Source organism: Cupressus sempervirens, chromosome 3 (assembly GCF_028749045.1).
Source record: "Cupressus sempervirens isolate cs-2001-9-10 chromosome 3, ASM2874904v1, whole genome shotgun sequence".
NCBI classification, from domain to species: Eukaryota; Viridiplantae; Streptophyta; class Pinopsida; order Cupressales; family Cupressaceae; genus Cupressus; species Cupressus sempervirens.
Genome location: NC_143120.1, coordinates 628,402,602 through 628,424,380, shown reverse-complemented (window position 1 = coordinate 628,424,380; position 21,779 = coordinate 628,402,602). Strand labels below are relative to the sequence as shown.

The following is a 21,779-nucleotide window of genomic DNA, read 5'->3' as shown; positions in this document are numbered from 1 at the left end:
GTTGTCTCATGCTAAGAGCATTTGCAACCCTATAAGACTTCTTGCTCCTATGTTTCAAAACAAATGCGTAACCCTGCAAATACTCAACCCATTTCAAATGTCTTTGATTCAACTTTCCTTGATTGTTTAAATATTGCAAAGCTTGATGATCAGTATACAAAACAAACTCGTAAGGAAGAAGATAATGTCTCCACTTCTTCATTGTCTGATTTATAGCATACAATTCCTAATCATTAACAAAATATATCCTCTTGGCATCATATAACTTGTCACTGAAATATGCAAAAGATGTAGTTCTTGACTCGAGACAACTCCTATTGCAGTGCCACTAGCATCACAATCTACTTGAAACACCTTATTAAAATCTGAAAGTGCTAAAATAGGTTGTTCTATAACTTTCTATTTCAACAAATTAAAACGCTTATCTGCTCGTGTAGTCCACTTAAACTCTTTTCTAGCCCCTCTCATTGTTTCAGCCAAGGGTTCACAATCATTGCTAAAAGTCCTGATAAACTTTTTGTAAAAGCTAGTCAAACCATGAAAATATCTTATCTCAGTAGCACTCCTTGGAGTAGGTCATTCGAGGATAACCTTCACCTTCTCTGGTCCATTTTTACACTTTGCTAAAACTACAAGTCCCAAATACACTCTTCAAAAAATTGCACTTCTTCAAATTAATTAGCAATCTCTCTTCTCTCATCTTCTCAAACACCCTACAAATATGCACTATATGCTCCTCCATGTCGTACTGAAGATCAAAATATCATCTAGGTAAAAAATGACAAAATTACCCAAAAATTCTTTTAGTAGCTCATTCATGAGCTGCATGAAAGTGCTTAGTGCATTGGTTAGCCCAAAAGGCATGACTAACCAATCATACAACCCTTCCTTTGTCTGAAAGACAATATTCCATTCATCTCCTTCTCTAATCCAAATTTGATGATATCCATTCTTAGATCAATCTTTGTGAAATACACAACTCTGCTCAAGCAATCCATAACGTCATCCATCCTTGGCAGCGAAAAACCGTACTTGATTGTTATCTTGTTGTTTACCGTACGGGGTAAATAGATTAATACACACAGACAATAGATAAGAACAACAAAATTGCTTGTATTATTTGCATATGCTAGAGACATTACATTATGCCTCATAAGATGATTACAATGGTTCCTCGGAGGGTGTATATATACTTCTTGCCGAACCTTTTTGAAGGGGTCCGTTGGCTACATAACAGTACTAATCTACTTGTCGGCTACAAAATCTTTACCGACGACATGAACCCGTCAGCTACACAGTTTCTATCGATGACATCACCCCCCTCAAAAGAAAAGTCATCTCCGGACGACAATTACAAAATATCGGAGACAAATCAACAAACAAAATTCATTAACTGACTAACTAGAATAAGATAGATTTGTTTCTGTCACACCACTTTCACATTCATCCCTTGCCTACACAAACTGATCTCCAAACCACGATGCATCTATAGCCTCTGCTAACACAATACTATCTCCTTAATCAAGCTGACCTTAATAGCCACCCATGCCGCTTCCTCTTCCAACTCTTGGGTACACTTAGCCAAGTGTCGCTCTACTGCCCTCAACTAGATAATCAGCTACTCCCGAGCTCTTTATGCATCCACCAAGACAGCTTCACATCCAACACCTACTCCAAGTGCCTCAAAGCGTAACATCCCTCTCGAAAGGCTTGCTCTTATGCTCTCTCCACCTCTCACACACTATGCCTGTAGTAGCTCTAGGTCTCATCAAACGGTCACACTTCCCACGACTAATAACCACACCAACTGGGGGTCTAGGGGGCATCACTTCCAACGAGGTCAAGGGCTAACGCCATCGCAGAGTCCTGGGGCCAAGACCAAATTAGCACTCCCAAAGCCACACAAGACTCCATGGAACACACCATTTTCGTGATTTTCTTCTGATCCCCCACTCTTTTGGCAACCACTTATGTTTCTTATTTGTTTATGTCTTTTCCTTCCCCTTGGCATCATACATTATTCATTCTGAACATCTTTGAGTTGTTTTTTTTTTTTTTGCTCCTTCCTTTGCTCGTTCGCTGTTGTGCCTCTTTCATCTGTCCTGTTTCTCTATCACTCCTAATTGCTTTGATGCTTTTGCCTTCGAAGTTGAAGATTAGTGCCGTCGTTGCATCACCTCTAAAACTTCACACAAACCACCCCACGGAGATTAAATCACAGCCTGCGGAAGACTAAAGCACCTCTCGTGGATATTGAAAACATCGTTAGCGGAAAAGTACAGCACAACCCATGGAGATTAATACAGTCTGCGGAAATCTTCCCGCAAGGCACAGGTGTCCATGAGACACTTTATGTCTGTGGCCACGTCTTCCCATGGGGCCAAGTGTCCACGGACACGCGTCTGCGGGACACTCAATGTCCACGGAACAGTTTGCGGAACACCCCGTCCGTGGAACTTCTCTGTGAAACTGGAGTAATTGTATTGCTTGCCACCGACACCTTCCCCTTATGTTGAGTCCTTACTGAATCACAGCCATCTGGGACTCTCCTACTTGAATCCGTCCTCCTGTTGGCCGAATGCTCAGAGAACTGAGAACTGGATGAACCATTTGAAGAGATGGCATCGGATGCTGATGTGTACCCAAATTTATTAAAATTACGCCTACTCCCCCCCCCCCTATGGAGGACATCCCAACATATTTATCTTTTGATCTGGATCCAGTACCTGTGGTACAACTTTCTTGAGAAGAACTCTTGCCTCCAACTTGGTTTGCATTTCTTAGAAAAGAAGTCTTCCAACTGTTTTGTGTAACTTCCATGGCCGATTGTGCCTACAGTCGTTACTCATCTAGTTTATTTCCTTGCTGTTAGCACCTTTCTACTAATTGCGTGGCGTAATGTATTCTTTTCTTTATGCGCGGTTTGTTCACCGCGTACTGGACGGTGGGATCTTTCCTTTTTCTGGGTTTGTACTATTTGTTCTTCCCCATAGCTTCAGCCGTAACCACCTTTTCTTCTTCCGCTTCTCTATATTCCTTCGAACATTCATTTTCCTCTCCTTTCTCACCTTCGTCGACCCTTAACATATTACAGCTCGGAAAGAGCTCGTAATCCTCCATCTGCTAGTGGAAAAAGGCCATTCACTGAATCCAAATCATCGTCCGTCGATCCACTTTCCAACCGTAGGACTCCTTCCTTATTGGATTCCAATCGTTGCTTTCCTTCATCCTCTTCTTCGAAATCAAATGATATGGCTTCTTCCCCCATCATTTGGGTGTGTAAATCAATGACGAATCTATGACGAATCTCTGCCCATTTCTTTCAAGTGATAGAGTGTTTTTCTTTCAGTCGTGTTTAACTTTGGCTTGTATGAGCCACCCTCGGCCCAGAATGGCATCGTATCCTTCCCTCTTTAGTGGGATCATGACGAAGTCAAGCAGGAATGGCTGTGTTCCAATCGTCACCAGTTGTGCCATCAGGATGCGAAGAGGTTTAATGTCGTGTTGGTCCACTGTCAGCAACTAGAATGTAGGTGGCCACAACATCGGTTGTCCCAACCTCTTCCAAGTATCCTCAAGTAAGACATTCACGCCGGACCCTCCGTCAACAATTGTGTCTGTCAGCACATTTCCTAGAATCCCCATCTTGATGACTGCCGAATGTTGTTCGGATGTTAGGGCTAGTAGCATTGGGTCCTCTGTACGTGCTCCACTTGCCCTCTCCTTTCCTTGTTCCGTTGGTACTTTAGCAATAGGAGCAATGTTTGTGAGTGCTGATTGGAGCTGAGGCATTGTGAGCAGCAAATCGTTTATTTTGACGGGTACCTTAGTTTGTAATATCTGTCGTACGATGTTTTGTTCTGCGCAGTTCTTTGCTGAGGTGTCCTTCAACTGAGATGCCTCCGCCTGTGTTGCCTTTTCAATTTCCGCCCAAGCTTCCTCCAATTTCTTCTTTTCTTCCATCGGGTCGGGGTACAATTTTGCTTGCCTCCGTGTAATTGCCAGAAGCTCCTCTTCATCCATCTCGATGGTGATCAAATTTACTCCGGATTTTGGGCACTTGGCATCCTCATGATCTCCAAGACTGCACCATTGGCATAATAACTTCGGTGCATTTGCCGTTGTACAGTCTTGGGCAAAGTGGCCTCACAAATTGCATGCACAACATTGTACCATTGGGCGGCCATTCGCATCGTACTGAATCCGGCTGTGGCTCCCATTATTATTGTTATTGTTCGCATTGTTGTTGTTTTGCCCACGTCTATTATTTCTGTACCCTCCCGACGTGGCACCTACATTATTAGTGTTTCCACTACCTCCTGATGCGGAAGCCTCCTGTGTGAGGAGCACCTGTTGAGATCCTCTGGTTTTCATATTAAAGGGGCATTCTTTTGTGGAATGTCCCATGATCTGGAAGATCTCGCAGAACTGGTTCTTTGGATAGGATCCCTTTGTGTGACCTTCTGCCTTACATTTCGTGCACCATAGCTCGCTTCCCTTTGTTTCTTTCTGCATGTTCTTAAATTCCTTCATCATGCAGATCATGTCCTTCTGAAGAGCTTGGACCTTCTTGCTGTTGTTTTGATCATCGCTGCTATCTTCTCCTGAGGACGCGTCATCATCTAAATCGGATGAACTACTCTTCTTTTTCTTTTGTCTTCTACTCACTTTTTAAGTTCATTGCTTGATTGTATGCTTCAGTGTATGACGATGGCAGCACAATCTTCATTTTCTTCCGCAACTTTGGTCATAGGCCTTCAATGAACCATCTTTTTTGTAGCCCATCTGCCGGCTTATTTTCCATTTTAGCTATTAAGTCCTTTAATTTCCTGGCATATACTTGGACAATTTCATTTTTCCCCTGCTTTGTGTTGTATATCTCTACTACGATCTCATTTTCGTCGTGCAATAGTGAAAATTCGCTGATAAACTCCTTTTTAATGTTGTCCCAATTGGTTAATTTTTGAGGATCTGTATCAGCAAACCAATCAATTGCGACACCCCTTAGGGTTGCTAGAAATTGTCAGACCCATTCGTTTGAATTTGTTATGCCATTCTCCCTCCAAATCGTTTCACATGTCTTACAGTGTCGAATTGGATCGGCTGTTCCATCACTATCAAACTTGGGCAACTTCTCTTTTGGTCCCACCATTATTACTTGACGGACATTGTTCGGTCCTGCAACACTGGCGTTGTTCTGCACTCCCACACCGGCGCTTTGTATTCCCACACTGGTGCTTTGCACTCCCACACCGTGGCTTTGCACTCCCACGTCGATGCTCTCCACTTCCACATCATCGCTGTTTTGTACAGGTGTCTTATTTGCAACAGCTGCAAACTTTGGTGAAGAAGGATCTTTTGAAGTTGTCCCTTCCGAAAGTGTATCATGGACGAAGAGTTCACCCCACGCTCGTGCTCCCTCCGCACTCTGAGCCGTGCGAGTTAATTCCCTTCCATTTGGATTCTCTTTCTTTGGTGAATACAAGTTCAAAAATTCCTCCCTTGCTTCTTCCACCAATTCCACCCGCTATCGAGTCTCCTCCAACAATTCCTCAGCGGTTCGGCGTCCGTCAACAACCTGTTGAAACCTCCGTTTGTGTATGGCCTGTTGCGCCAAAATTAAATTTCCTTGAGCTATACGGATTTCATCTTTTTCCTTCAGCTTGTTCTTACTTTTGGTTTAACTGATTTGGCATTAGTCTTCATTCCTCAACCTTTATTTTAGGTCCATCGGGCAACGGTGCCAAATGTCTACCGTATGGGGTAAATAGATTAATGCACACAGACAATAGATAAGAACAACAAAACTCCTTGTATTATTCGCATATGCTAGAGACATTACATTATGCCTCATAAGATGATTACAATAGTTCCCCGGAGGGTCTATATATACTTCCCGCCGAACCTTCCCGAAGGGGTTCGTAAGCTACATAACAATACTAATCTACCCGTTAGCTACAAAATCTTTACTGACAACATGAACCTGTCGGCTACATAGTTTCTACTGACGACACTTGTTGGTGATCTTAAAATCTGTACACATTCCCCATTCTCCATTTTTCTTTGGTGCTAATATTGTTAGTACAACACATGGACTTAGATTCTCTCGAATCAACCCCTTCTACAACAACTCTTGTACTTGTCTATTCAACTCTTTACTTTCTGCTGGTGTCATTCTGTGTGCCACCTTATTTGGTAAATTGGCTTTTAGAATCAAGTCCATCTAATGCCTGATCTTCCTTATTGGTGGTAATCAATCAGGCACATTATTGGATACAATATCCGTAAATTCATTCAAAAAATCTATGACATTTGTAGGTACATCTTCTACTTCTTTACTCTCTTTTGGAATAATAAAAAATCACATATGCTTATGTATCATACCTTCTAAGAACTTTCTTTCATCAACAAAACTTACTTTGGCAGTACTATATACCTTTTCTTCTATGTCCTTCAATGGCTTTAGCTTATGTCACACTCAATCCTTTGTAAGGGAATATGTATTCACACAACCGTCATATACATCATGCTTGTCAAACTGCCACAATTACCCAACAACATATGACATGCATCCATAGGTATGTTGTCACATAGTACCTCATCATGGTAGCCCTCCATCTTGAACTTCACTAGGCATTGTTTAGTGACCATGACCTTGTGGTCATCCTGCACCTAGGCAATCTAGTATGGGCATGGGTGTTTCTACCTCTTGAGCTTTAACTTTGTGACCATCTCCTTTGACACCAAATTGCCAATGCTTCCACTATCGATAATCACATCACAACACTTATCTTCACACTTACACCTTGTGCAAAACAAGCTCCTCCTTTTCTTTGGTTCATTATCACCACACAACAGGACTCTTCAATTAACTAAGAGTTCTCCTCTTTCAGTATCTTTAGAATGCGATGATTTGGCATTTTCATCGACATGTGCAACTCTGGCCCGACCTTTAGTTCTCCTATTTGTTCTTGCTTGGTGTTGAGGACACTCATATGCCCTATGACCTTCCTCGTGGTGAAAACATGTTCCACAAAAGCCTCTTCCTAATCCTTGTCCTCTTCCTCTCTAATCTCTATTATTTTGATCATAAAAACGATTGAAATTATTTCCCCTCTGATTCAGATTGTTATAGACCTCATCCTTCTTTTTTTGATCTTTACTTCAACCTCCATAAGACTCTGTTTGATCGTCCACAAAATGTAGATAACGATACTCTGTTTGATCGTCCACAAAATGTAGGTAACAATACATAACTTTTTTCAACTTATTTTCACATTTCTTTGAGATAATTTATTATTTAATTGACCAACATTGATCAACCAATCGACCCCAATTTGCATAATGAATCCTTTTACTGAAGGCTTTCGTCAAGTCCTTTTCGTTTTTCATTTCATTAAGCTTGTGTTTGATTTTTGAATCTTTCAACATTCTTTCTTGCATTTTTGAGTGTGTTTAGTTGCTTTTAGTCTTTTTGTTTTTTTCTAATCTCTTGCTTTCGGTTTTCCTTCGATTCAGTATACCTTAGGGCTTAATCAGACTTAGAAGTCAGAAGATATGACCATTTAAGTTCCCAAAAAGTGGACTCTCCAAGCAGGCACAGTCGCATATTTAAAATATCAAAGTTATATTTTAATGTTGACATTCACTTTTTTGAAAAATATAACTTAAATTGGCTATGTTATGTTTTTAAGTTGCTCTATCACTTAAATTTTTCACTTAAGTGACTATAGTGCACTTTATGTTATATTTTTATGTTGAGTTGCTATTTAATTTTTCACTTAAGTGACTTTATCACTATATAGCTCTAATTTAATGTTGAGTTTTACTTTATGTTTTATTTTAGAACATCTATGTTAAATATTACTTTTTGAATCATATTTGCACATGATATATAAAATATATAGTGTAAGTATCATATTTGATCCCTTTAAGTGATATTTGCTCAATAATCAATTAGACATGTGTTAAATATGACTTAAATTGTCCAACACAATAACATGTCTTTTTTTGAAATGTGTCATGCAAATGCATCTAGAGAATGAGATTTACCTCTTGCATGCAAATGCAAATGACTAAAATATGCAAATGCATCTAGAGAATGAGATTTACCTTGTCCAACCCAAATGCATGTAAAGTCAAAGCATATTTTTGACACATGCAAATGCTCTTGGAGAGTGCAATTTGCACTTGAAGCCAAAAATAAAACATGCAATTAGATTTATAGAGTGTGATTTTGCACTTGAATGAAAAAGAATGCTAAGGCAAGTCATTTTAAATATGTAATGGACTTGGAGAGTGCAATTTTCTCTAGGAAGCCAAGTTGTGGACTTGGGCAAATAAAAAAGTGCACTTTTAAATATGCAACGAGCCTTCAAGAGCACAATTTGCATGTAAATGCACTTCCAGCCAAACATGTTATAAGTAATGCCCTATGGAGAGTGCTATTTTGCACTTTAATACATGTAAATGTACTTCAAACCAATGAATTTTATATGCAACAAGTCTTGGAGAATTCAATTTTACATTCAAAACTCATGTAATCACCCCCCAAGACCCCGTTTTTGCACTCCAAAGCCAAAAATGCGAAAGACATATTATTTTATGCATATTTAAATTATGTAAGAGGGTTGGAAGAGTGCGATTTGCACCCAACATGCAATTCTTTTCAAACATTACACGCAATGTCTCCATGAGTGCAATTTGCACTTCCAGCCATCATATGAATGCATTATTTACATGTAAAATCATCTATAGGGTCCAATTTCACCATTCCAACTCATGCAAATAATTTGAGGAACCCATTTTTGCTTTCCTAAGTCAAAAATGGCTCAAATACTTCCATTTTTTGGCCACGTTTTCACTAAAAATGCCCAGAAAATTGGATTTTCATCCATGTTTTTGCATTACAGAGCCACATTTTTGCATTTGGGGAAGATGTTTTTTCATTCACAAGTAAAAATCAACCAATATATATGCATTTCAAAGCCACGTTTTGACAAAAAATGCCCAGAAAATTGCATTTCTAGCCCTTGTGTTTGCATTTGGAGGCATTTTGGAGTTCGAATGCTTGTAAATGCATTTAGAATTCACATTTTTCAGCAAAGCAAGCAAAAACGCCTCAAGTTATTGCATTTCTCAAGCATGTTTTTGCATCAAAATGCCCAAATACATGTATTTTGCAAAAACGTTTTACATGTAAGTTTGGAGACCACATTTTGGAGATTGCAAGTCAAAACACCCATGTTATTGGGCTTCCTAAATTCAATTGCACCAAAAACATGGGAAGAAAGAAGATTGTAACAAACATCTTGGTCTATCATTGAAAGTTTGAACTTTTCAAAGGCTCTTAGTTGTTGCATGCATTTGCACTTGGAGAACCCGATTTTTGAAAAGTCTTGTTCATTTCAACTTTTCTTTCCTCCACACTTGACTCGTTGAGCTCCAAGTAAGTATAAGATTTCAACTTTTCTTATATTTTTTGTTTGCTTTGCTATTATGTTGCATTTTTTTGGCTTATTTTTGTCCATTTGTTCAAAAGCATGTCATATTGTTGAATTTCCTGAGGACCACTCCAAATATAATTGCATTGTTGGTAAAGTGTATGTTTTCCAATGGTAGCGATATCACTCTTATTTATATTAAGGAAGAGACATGTCTATCCATTATTATGTAATTAATATAATAACAAATGCTTATTTAATAATATAATATTTCATATATATATATATATATATATTTTTTTTTACTTTGGTCTCATAGTTTAACCAATTGAAGTTACCAAACATCAACACTCCCTCTTAGCTAGGGAGGATAAATGCATGACCATATATTACCTCAATGTAATATAAAGATATTGGGAGTAATGGCCTCCAAAATGTCAACTCATTTGACATTCACCGCGTACTCTTTGAGCAATGGCCTCATGAATGTTGAGTTGCAAGATATTCACCAAAATTGAGTAATGGCCTCCTGAATGTCAACTTATTTGATATTCACCAAGTACTTTGTGTAATGGCCTCTTGAACATTAATTTACATAACATTCACCATGTACTCAAATGCTTATAAGGAATGTGCACGCGCATTCTCATAATGCTTACCATATGAACATCCACCATGGAAAGTATAATCTTTCATGATCTTCCTAGACATTGTAAGATATCCATCATAATAGAGAACTAAGTTATTGTAAGGTTGTCAACTTTCAATAACTTCTGTAAATACAAGTGATAATCATTTGGAAGTTGTCACTTCCTCATGACGTACACAGGGAGTAGGCCCATTAAAATCACATAATCAAGAGGTATATTCATGAACTATAGTCTTCTTAATTGCTACAGTTTATTGATCACTAGAGAATCCATCTCAACATGAGTGAGATCACTGAAGGTTCACTGAATCATATCCTCTATCTGCTCCCTATCTTTCAAGGTTGCCTCTAATGAAATGCCAGGCTCGCTCTAAATCTCTATCTCCCTCTTCCTGTAATAACATTCTATGAGGAAAAGATCAAGGCAAACAAAATTTATAATTCAAATAAGAACACTAATAGTTTAACTCATGTTTGTTACTCACAGTAACATAACTATATTTCTCATGATTCACATTATAATTCTCAATTATATAAATTCATATATATATATATATATATATATATATATATATATATATATATATATATATATATATATATATATATACACTTTATATAGATAATATCATTCTTAATATACGTTTCCATATTTATTTATTTACTTCACAAGTATCTATTATATATTGGTGATGTAGAGAAGCCAAACAACATATTTTTTGTCATAATTAAATATACCCACCTATACTTACCTTATAGGGTCGATGCCCAACATCCTTATAGATCCCTGATATAACTTGGCACTTGAGATAAATGTATTAGTATGGATGTTACCTCATATTCCATTAACATTTTCGAGACTCACTTTTCAGAATCTGCATTTTCTTTTTGGAAGGCTTGGCTGTCCATAGGGACTATGTTTCCCTCCACCTCTTTAATATTTATTCCACATGGATTTCTGAATGGATTTTCCCCATTGTAAATGTTGATACTTTATTCGATGAGCACATTGATGGCTTAATACTATATTCAAATTTCTATTCCTCTCCAGCTATAAGTTAGACCTACAGGTGTCACCCGAATTTTCTCACTTCTAAATCTTCCCTCCACATATTTTTATTTGTGGCTCTTTTATATGCATCTTATTTATTTCATAATCTTCCCCGTATAAGGGTCGATAGTTGTGCATGTCCATAGGATCGTATGCTCTTATCCAAGATACTACACTAACTTTGGAGGCTGAATAGAATTACTTTGCTATCTGTCGACCAGATGTATATCATATTTGCTATTTGCTCCTATGATTTATTAATGCCCAACCAACAACTTCCAGCCTTCAATCAAGCTCTCATACCAGCGGATAATAATAAATGACGATAGATCAAGTTTTTTTTTTCTTCTGTGCAACTCAATAAAAAGTCGGTATGTTCTTATAATTTATTCAAAGATCTTCTACATATCTTCTACATACTCGATCTGAAGCAGCAATAAATACGTTCCAAAATAATTTCCTCCATGTTTAAGCAGCAACTATAGTCACTAGCAATGATCTACGATTGTGTCTATATGTATTTGCCACACATCTCTTGTTTGAATAGTTTTTATTCTCTTACATTTGCAGCCTGCTCTGATACCATGTTGAATTTCTTGAGGATTGCTGCAAATATAATTGCATTGTTGGTAAACTATATGTTTTCCAATGGTAGTGGTATCAATCTTATAGTTTATCCAAATGAAGCTACCAAACATCAACACATATCTTTTGCAATTATTCTTTTAGTAAGTTGAAATTTTCTCATTGCAAATGTTTTAAAATCCGCCCACACTCCAAAAACAAGTTTGCATGTAGAAAAACATCTTGAAGTTTGTCATGTCCAAGTTAATAGCAAGAGGTATGTTTTTGTTTTCTTGTATGCTTGTTTTTTTTTCTTTTTTTGGAAGAAGTTGTGAAATTCTACCCAAGAATGCAAGTGCATCCATGTCCTTGCACCTTTCATCTTTCCATTTCAGTGCATATTACGTCCGTTTTCCTATACATGCAATTACATCCCCCGAACCTGATTACATGTGTACCTCAAGTAATTACTACATGTAATTACCTCTAGAGAACCCGATTTTGGTCAGGTCACTTTTTAAAATACCAAAGTCATCATTTGCACGTATCTCTATGCACCTAGCTTGCATTCTTGGCCATACAAATGAAAACCCATCATTGCCCACATGTAATCTATCCTTCTAAGTCTGACTTTGCCCTTTCCATCTAAATACATATACACTCTGGTTCATTTCTAGCCATCACATGTGCTCCATGAGTATCCAATCAATACTACGAACACTGTGTTTATTTACAGACCTGTCATCCACACTCAAAATCCCAAAGTTTTTGTGGGTCAAATCTTATTGGAAAATGTTTTCATCTTCCTGTTACGACGCACTTTTCAAGATATGTCAGAACTTCAAAGAACGAAGACATCTAGTAAAGTAGGCGTGCCTTGAATCAAAAGAAGTAGTAATTCATTTGGTCTCCATTTTTCCAATGGTTGTCCAAGAACTTGAGTTTGTGTGGGAATGCGCCAAGCACTTTGCTTCAAAAAAAAGAGCTAAAGGTGCTGATGGAAAGTTGTTTCGAGTTTACATCCTGACACCATCGGGAAGGTTTTCAAAGTGTTAGAGACTCCAGAATCTGCTAATATTCAAAGGAGAATGCATAACAACTCGAATGAGAAAAAGCTTGATCACATCCAGTTTTCAAATGACAACTAGAAATTTATCAAAGATAATGTAGTGGTGCAGACTATAGGAATCTCTGATCTTATGCTCATCATGAAGTATAAGGCTTTTGTTGTTAATCTACATGATTGATTCATTCAAAATCAACAGTTTCAACATTTTCTTCAAGTGTTTTCCAGATTTGTAGATGCAAAAGATGGATTGCATGTAATCCAATTGCATGTAACACCAACTCATGTAATCCAATAATTCTTCTTTCTTAGTTAGACTAGGTCAAAGTGGTTGAGTTGCTCCCACTTTTTCCTCCTTTCTCTCACATCTTTCCCTATATAAGAAGTGCCCCCCTCATTGTAAAATCATCTTTATTTGTATGCAAGAAAACTCTTCCAAACTTGTGCAAGCATAACTTTGATTGTGTAGTACCAATTTGGAAGAAAAGTGAATAAAAAGAAGCAATTGGATTCAAAGCTTTGACTGGAAGCTATTATTATAGCACAAATTGCAAGCTTTGACTGTAATATGTGTCTATTGTCTTTGATTCATGTTATTATTGTGTGTTTAATCATAGATTATAGTGAGTTAAGAAGCAATCGGAGCCCAAGGTTTGACTAGGAGCAATTGTGGTGATACATAGCCTAGAAGCTTTGACTGTAGCTTGTATTACCATCTCAAATTCACAAAAAATAGTTAGAATTCCTCTACTTTTAGAAGTCTTTGTGCCCCAATGGTAGAGGTTTTTCTTATAGAATAGATTAAAACTAAAAATAAGTTATAGAATAGAAATCATCTACTTTTGGAAGTCTCTGTGCCCCAATGGTAGTGATTTTTCTTATAAAATAGACAAATAGGACTTAGAGCCAAACCGATATGCTTTCGATCAACCTTTGAGTTGGTGTTGGTTTATCGGTATCACTGTTTTCAGCTATTAGATAGAAGTGTAGTTTAGAGATTTAATCTTGCCCATTACTTGCTCTATGGGTAAGTGGATTCTTTCCTAGAAGAAAAGAGGAAAGAATAATGGTAACACCTCTTACAAAATGTCAACTTCTTGCTTACTGGTGAGAAGGGGGAGCCTTCCCTTTAATGTAAGAGAGACTTGGTATCATACGCTGTGGCTGGTATACCTCTTTTGCAATTGGTTTTGAACAAACTCTCAGTTGCAAAATTTCCACCCAACAGATCCCCTTAATGGATGAATTAATAATTATATGTGGGACCCGAGACACATTATAATATAAATGGAAATAATATTTGGGAATTTATCGCAAGAACACAGGAAGGATTAACTATCAAAACCCGGTTCTGAGCACACAAGAGAAATTTTTTATATGCAATTGGTGACTAGAATACAGTCAGCAATGTATAGGATACCAGCATTACAGATTGAAAGATAAGAAGAAACATGGATTCCAGTCAGCATATATATATATGCATACGTTAAAATATTTTTCTCCAGTAAACGTATGTAAAACTCAAGAACCTTCAATGCAGTTCAAACATAAACAATGATAATAGAAACTAGTCTGACTGTGAGTAGCCACAAGGAATTATATTACCAAGGAAAAGAACACAATACAGAACAATTAGAAGAGACAATCAGAATAACAAGCATATCAGCTTTAGCATACATATCTCCCAATCAACATACTATCACTGAAGTATACAAAAAGAGTATTTTTATGAGACCACTGTGAAATAGAAGAGAAGAAACAAATGGTCAACCACCTCTAGAGACAAAAGTCATGGCAACAAGTTTTAGTTAGAGGGAAGTATTAATAATAATAATTACACCTTTTCATGCCATTGATAAACAGATTAACATTTATTGATATAAGGCAACAATTAAACAAAGAAACTATTAGTATGAAGAAAGAAGAATGGGTGTGAATGGAGACATGTCTTTTGAACATAATTTGTAACAAGATATAAGGAGGCAGCCACAAAACTCAATTCAAGGGCATATTTTCATAACTTTTTAATAGAATATCCTTACCAGATCAGATCAGATTTTCTAGACATCAGAGAGAGAGGATCATACTTAAATATGTCCATCTTATAAGAACAGTGTAGGCTATCATATCTATCATATTCAGATCAGTATAATACATACGATATCTTTATATCTTTCCCTATTTAACCTTATTATATTAGAGATTGATTTACTCTCATTGTCTGAAGTACTTTACAAAGTAAGTCCTATAGAACTAGTGATGAGTAAATCAAGGCAATCCCTCAACAATATTTCTACCATTATCAACTAGGTTTTAGAATTCAGACCAGAAAATTGTATTAATATTGTTTAAGAATAAAACCTATGCAAATCAGCCCGATCAATTTCTCTATAGTCAGGTTCATAAATTTAGGGATATGAATATTATGTGTGTAGAGAACTGAAATATATATAATGCAAATTTATTTCATCATATAAATCAGATATAATATATGGGTTCATAGAGAGAGTCTTTTAAATTAGAAGGTAATAGTCCCAATTATCCTAGGACCGGATAGGAGACATTACATTAAGTTACATTAAGCTGCAGAGGGATTCAATGGACCAGGTAATGAGAAGGTGAGTCCTTATTGGACAGAGTGGTGAAACATGTAGAGGATGCCTTGAAGACAACAAGGGATTCATGGATTGAAACATGTGTTTTCATAGTCATTGATGAATGAAAAATCGCAAAAAATCACCCTTTGATCATTGTTATTGTAGTGTTCAGGAAAGGGGCAATGTATTTGACAGTAGTGAATCATGAATGGCAGGTGAAAGGCAGTTCATTAATTGCAACATGGTTTTCCAAGCCTTTGAACAAGTTGATTTTCAAAGTTTTGTTCAAGTTTTAACAGAAATGCCAAAAACTATAGGGCTGCTAGGTCATTGGTTGAAAGTGCTATTCACAGAGTTTTGGGCATCTTGTGTTGTTTACTTAACCAACCTAATGTTGCAAAAATTGGGAACAAAGTTGGATGGATCAAACAGATGTATGCCAATGCCTAGGAGATCCAAATGTTTATCACCAATCATAATATGTCACACGACATATTTAGTCACTTCTCGAGATTGGAGTTGTTGAAGATAAGCTATTTAATATGTTCTTGCTTCAATAAATTTTTGAAAGTTCTATATTTTAATTTATTATTATTTTGATTTTGAAATAGGTTGCTTAGACCTATATTGTCTCCGATACAATTGTTTTGAGTCACTTTGTGAGGGTTTGTGAAGCATTGTGTAGAATGATAATCAGTGCTAATTGGAACGTATGGAGGCAATTTGACACTAGAAGGCTAGCAAACATTAAGGCCATGTTACTGGATGACTCTTTGTGGGATTGTCTTCACTAGCTCCTGAAAGTTTGAAACTTATTGAACCAATATTGAACATGATTCAATATGCTAACATGGATAGGCCTTTCTTGGGTTGGTATGTGATGGCATTCACTGAATGATTGAGGAAATGAAAGGCATCATAAATGACAAAGAGCAAGATCTCGAAGAAGCATTCTTTAGGGAACTAAAAAAATCATGGTGGAGAGATGGAATAAACTGACTACTCTTTGCATCTCCTTTCTTTTTGATTGAATCCCAAGTACTATAGTCAGCAGGTCCTTAACGACAATAAAGAAAGAGTTGCCCAATATAGAGATCTTTGAGTTGTTCAAGGAAACAAGGCAACCCTTTTTAGACTCTTTTACGAAAACATATGACCTATTGTGAGGGCTGAATTCATGAGTTTTGCAAGTATAGATGATTCTTTTTTTGGATAGGTAATGGGCCGAAGCCTATAGATTATTTATTAAAATTAATTATTATTATGCTTTAAGCTTGAGTAGATTTGAACCCAAGACCTCCCAAATAAGAGGCTCACAATTTACCATTGTGTTGTAGGCTCTAGCCTACAAATATAGCTGATATTAGTCATGAAGATTTTTGAGATATGCATAGGGTTAATGCAAATGGGGGTGCCTCCATGGAGAATCATACCAGCACCTACAACCTGTTGCCATCAAAATTGCATCACATGTATGTTCTTAACTCTTAAGATTCTCATTGATGAATTTATATTTAAATTTTCTATTCATAACTTTTAATTCTAATCTCAAAATTGAATATCTTGATAGGTTGCTAGTTTATCATCATCTGGTAAAGTGCAATAGACCACACTCCAAGAAAGTTGAGGACTTTGTCTATGTGCATTCAAACTTGCTGCTCCTGACACACAAAGATAACAAATAGAAGAAACAGGAGACAAAAGAGTGAGATGTCGATCTAAAGCATGTTGAGTTGGACAACTCAGTTGCTTATTTTGTTGCACTTGGTGTTGATGATGACCATGAACTACACAGTGATGATATTCTTGATGATATTTGATCAGTGTTTTTTATATGGATGAACCCAAACCCTTCAATTTTTTTTTATCAAACCTGCAAACCAAACTCCAAACCGGAACCTCATCCAGAATGAGGACCGACAAATTCAGTGGGTGTTAAGAACGATAACATCACAGATGACCACAATATTTGCTTTACACATCTGCCTCACTGGGAGAGTATGTCCAAAGGAACAGAAGTGCTTAAATGTCCACTAACAGCTCAAATTGCAAGGCTCACATAATTAAGATTAATTTATGCCTAAAATGTAATGTAGTGCAACAAACAGTTATAATATGATCATCATATACCACGATTAAATAATAAACCCTTTATTCATAGTTCCGCAAAATAGACTTGTCTTTGACATTGTACTTAAATTACATTTCTGGGATTTTTGAAAGCTATATAGGTCTAAATGAGTTGGCTGGGATTTCTGTTTCTGTTGTACAGTCCATGTACAAATTATCTAGGTTTGCTAACAACTTGTTCTCACAGGGGGAAGCTGCTGGATACGTACAGGTTGCTTCATAAAGAACAAGAAACAGATGGTGGTTATACATGGTCAGGGAACCCAGTTGGAAAGTATATTTCTTTCTTCCCAAAGTTTTCTATATATTTAACAATGCTTTCCCCCCCTTCAGTGGCTGCACTGAACTCCATTTTCAGTTTACCAGTGTGAGTGCCAAAGCTTGAGTTTCTGCTCAAGTGCCTAGCATTCATTAACCATGGCAAAGAACATGAATCTTTTAAATGGGCTTTTCTCACCTTGATCTTGTTAATCCTTTTGTAATGGAGAAGAACAGTTTCTCCCAAGTTTTGACCTATTAGTTTTGAAAAAAATCCTGTGCATTTTTCAGATATAGAGGCAAACGGATGAGGATAGACTATTTTCTAGTGTCAGAGAAATTTAAAGACCGTGTCATCTCGAGCAAAATACATGGTCATGGCATTGAAATGGAAGGTGATATAAATTATTTCCAGTGATTTCGAGTATTAGAATGTAGTAATTAATTTACTTGTTATTTAAGTTTTATCGTTCGGTATGACAATTAATGTGAAGTTTTTGGCAGGATTCCTTGGAAGTGATCATTGTCCAATATCATTGGAGCTATCTCCTATACCAGAGACAAATCAGAGTTAGTTTTCCATGGAGTTGATGAAATTTAGATTATATGTTTCACTTTTCTTCATTTGGTTTTCATGTATTTAGCAGATGAATTCAAGCACTTATTCTTGAGATTTAGAACTACTGAGGGCTGTCTAGGATGTTGTTACCTGCATTGCTTGTACCTTATAGTGGACATGTGGTTGGAGGGTTTGAAATGTTACAGGCTGTGTGGCTCCTTATTGCTTTTTCCTAATCTGTCTCGACCTCAGAACCTTATTGATTTAGAGCATTCTATTAATAAGTTTATGTTCTGTTGGCCATTGCACAAACTTTCTTTGCTATCAGTTGTAATGTGCTGTTCTTATCAACTTAAAGTCAACCAAACAAACATGGAATTTGAGTTGACATACCTGTTGTTGAATTTCCCATGGTAGCATTTGATTCAATTCTACAAGCTTATTTGGACTACGAGTGAAATAGTTTGATCGTTGTAATAAGGTAAAAATTGTTTATTGGTAATTCATATCAAAAATAGTTTGCATTCAGGAAAATCAGACGAGTTGCATGGCAGTTAATAGTAAACATAAATAAGTGTTTTAAAGTATTTACAGCATGTTCTCATGCCATTGCTTAGCTTATTTTAGCTAGCAGTGGCCACTCGATTTCTATAGGAAAAATTTGTGAAGCTAGGTAGTGGCTTCATGCAGCTGCTCATTTTACTACCTAGAGATTTTAATTGATTTTAAAATATAAAATTCTAAGCTAATTATTTTGATGGTTTAAAAAGGAGGGAAAAACAATTAATTTTTCTAATACACAGTTACTGCCTATTTTCAGTCCCCCACATTTTCAGTTTATTTCACATGCTAAAAAATAGCTGCTCCACTTAAAAAGGAGAAGATTCTCTATTGTCCTTTCTTTTACAATTTTAATGGCCGATGAGAACATGTAACTACTTAATTTTAATGAGAAAACACTAATAAGCAATAGGGAACATGGTGTTAGAATTTAGAATAGAGGAATAGTGTAAGTAAAAGAAGAGTTCTTTAAAAAAGTAAAAAAATTGTGCATTCAATATCTCTTTTTAATAGTTAAAATCATTTTTTATATACAATTTTTTTTTTTCAGTCAAATCTAAATTTTTATATTAAAAAAAAGATATAAAAAGTAGTTTATTGATTTTGTGAACATAAATTCTCATTAGTATAATTATTATTTTTTAGATATTTTTTAAAATTATCATCAATAATCAGAATAAGAACACAGACCTTTATAAGCAAGAGTCTACAACACAATGGTAAATTGTGAGCCTCTCATCTGAGATGTCTTTGATTCGAGTTCACTCAACCCTAATACATAATAATAATTAATCTCAACAAATAATATTAATAATAAAAATAACAATAAATAATCTTCGCTTTGATCCACTAGGTATCGAAAAAAAATCAACCTATACAAAAATATAGTGTAGGGCTGTCAAAAGATCAACAACATTTTAACAAGGGTGTTGGCTAGTACAAGTTAAGGCCACAAAAGACACACATTCAATCGAAATGTTGAACTTAGGAAAAAAAATACTTCAGAGAACAAAGGGCCACGATTAACCACTTACATTATAGAGGTCATTGACAACACATAGTCAACAACCATAGAGTGGGGTATCCAAACAAGGGCATTTTGAAAGGGTCCCCCAACCTTAACATTGAGTAGTGAAATAACCTAAAATTTTCTAGGAAAGAACACTACCCCTAAAGTACAAACACCCCCTCTCTGTGAACCCCCTTCCCACATCTATAGGAACTAGACAAAATATCAAATGGGCAGAAGGGGGAGCCATATATTAAACTTACAACCCTTGTTTTACTAATTGGAACAAGAAGACCAAACACAATTATAAGCATCCTCTTGCACAAAGTAAGTCTCAACCTCCAAAGGGGACTCAATCACCTCCTTAGGAACCATAGAAGAATAGGAAGTAAACCAAACGTGTTATGCCTTTCTTGAGCCCATCAACACACACCCAAAGCCAACAGGGATGAGAACAATCCCAAAGTCAATACCAATCCATAACCAACAACTAGGTCATGCCCTTGAAAATTGTAAGCAAACAATTGACCTCCAGAAAAAACAAGAGCATTGTCCATATTAGCAAAGACAGATAGTAAAGAAAAAAAATAAAAAATAAAAAATCAGCACCAAAATTTGGAAGCTACATAATCATTAAAATTAGGAAACCAAAAGCCACCCATACAAACAAGAAAATCCTATTTATAATTTACCTCTTCATTGAGAATACTAAAGGAAAGACATAGTCATCCACATCATTGAACACAACTATTAGGCCGACACACCTAGCAACACGAAACAAATTAGATAACATGAAACCACCAAAGTAACTATGAAAATCCCCTTGAGTCAAATATGTCACGATTCAAACACCATCAAGAGGCATGAAGCCAACTTCCTTGCACTCGTTGAAATCACTTCCCTGAAAGAGGGTCACAATAACATTGACACATTATGATGATCCCCTACCATCATCAAAGGACAACAACACTATAAATCATATAAATCATCTTTATCCCTAGGAAACACATTTGGAAATAACTCTCGAATGAGGGCTCCAAATTGAAAATGAAAGTGGAATTATGATTACAATATATCTATAGAAAATAGGCTATTTAAGAATGATCATAAGACAAAAAATGAAAAAATAAATACTTCGCAACAAATGGAGAAACCTCAACGATCCTCACTTCTAGACAACCTAGAACTTTGAGAAGATCACAACCCTCAAGAAATGAAGTTAGTAATAATTATTAGTAATGATGTTATAGAAGGGATGCAAACTCATTGCAAAACACATGGTCTTAATTCTTGATGGAAAGGTCCTAGATCTTCAATAATAAATGTTGCTAATTAAAGAGAGAGACATTTAAGGAGCAAGTACAATTACCTTAGCTAATAGTTTTCTATATCTAGGTTGAAAACACAAATATTTTAGAGAAAAACCTATTAGCAGATTAGGTAACATTTTATTAGGATTTTATTATTAAACTGATAAGTAAAGTCCTAATTTTAATTCTAAAAATTTCAATTCAATTATACTTCCAAGATACCTAGTTTTTTGGTAGAATTGTTGCATAGTTTGATGTTTATAAAAAATGAGATTTATTATTAGGAATCATAGGTAAAGAAGAAAATTATTTGGATTCATCAAATGTTAAAATATTAGTAAATATGGAAGTAGATGTTAGTAGTCTAAAATTGATAAAATTTATAACAAACCAATCTATCTATCATCTTAAGAGAAAGAGTATTGATGATTAAATAGCAGTTTTTAAGAAGAAAAATCATGGTAGTAAGAAAAATATTAATTATTTATACTATACAACCAAAACATCTAATATTATAGAAGATTTCATTCAAGAGTCACTTATTAACAAAGAGGTTAAAAATAATTGACACAGGCAAGGGAA

General features: G+C 36.1%; 1 protein-coding gene across 1 annotated transcript in view; it reads left to right on the top strand.

Annotated features, from left to right (window-relative positions):
- LOC149568256 (DNAse I-like superfamily protein) overlaps window positions 1-18,768 on the top strand; it is a 200,121-nt gene extending 181,353 nt beyond the window's left edge. Inside the window, exons 7-9 of the mRNA XM_089821244.1 lie at window positions 17,688-17,774; window positions 18,050-18,153; window positions 18,263-18,768. Coding sequence (XP_089677370.1) covers window positions 17,688-17,774; window positions 18,050-18,153; window positions 18,263-18,333 — 262 coding nt within the window. The 3' untranslated portion in view covers window positions 18,334-18,768. The remainder of the gene's footprint in view (window positions 1-17,687; window positions 17,775-18,049; window positions 18,154-18,262) is intronic.
- Window positions 18,769-21,779: the final 3,011 nt, after the last annotated feature.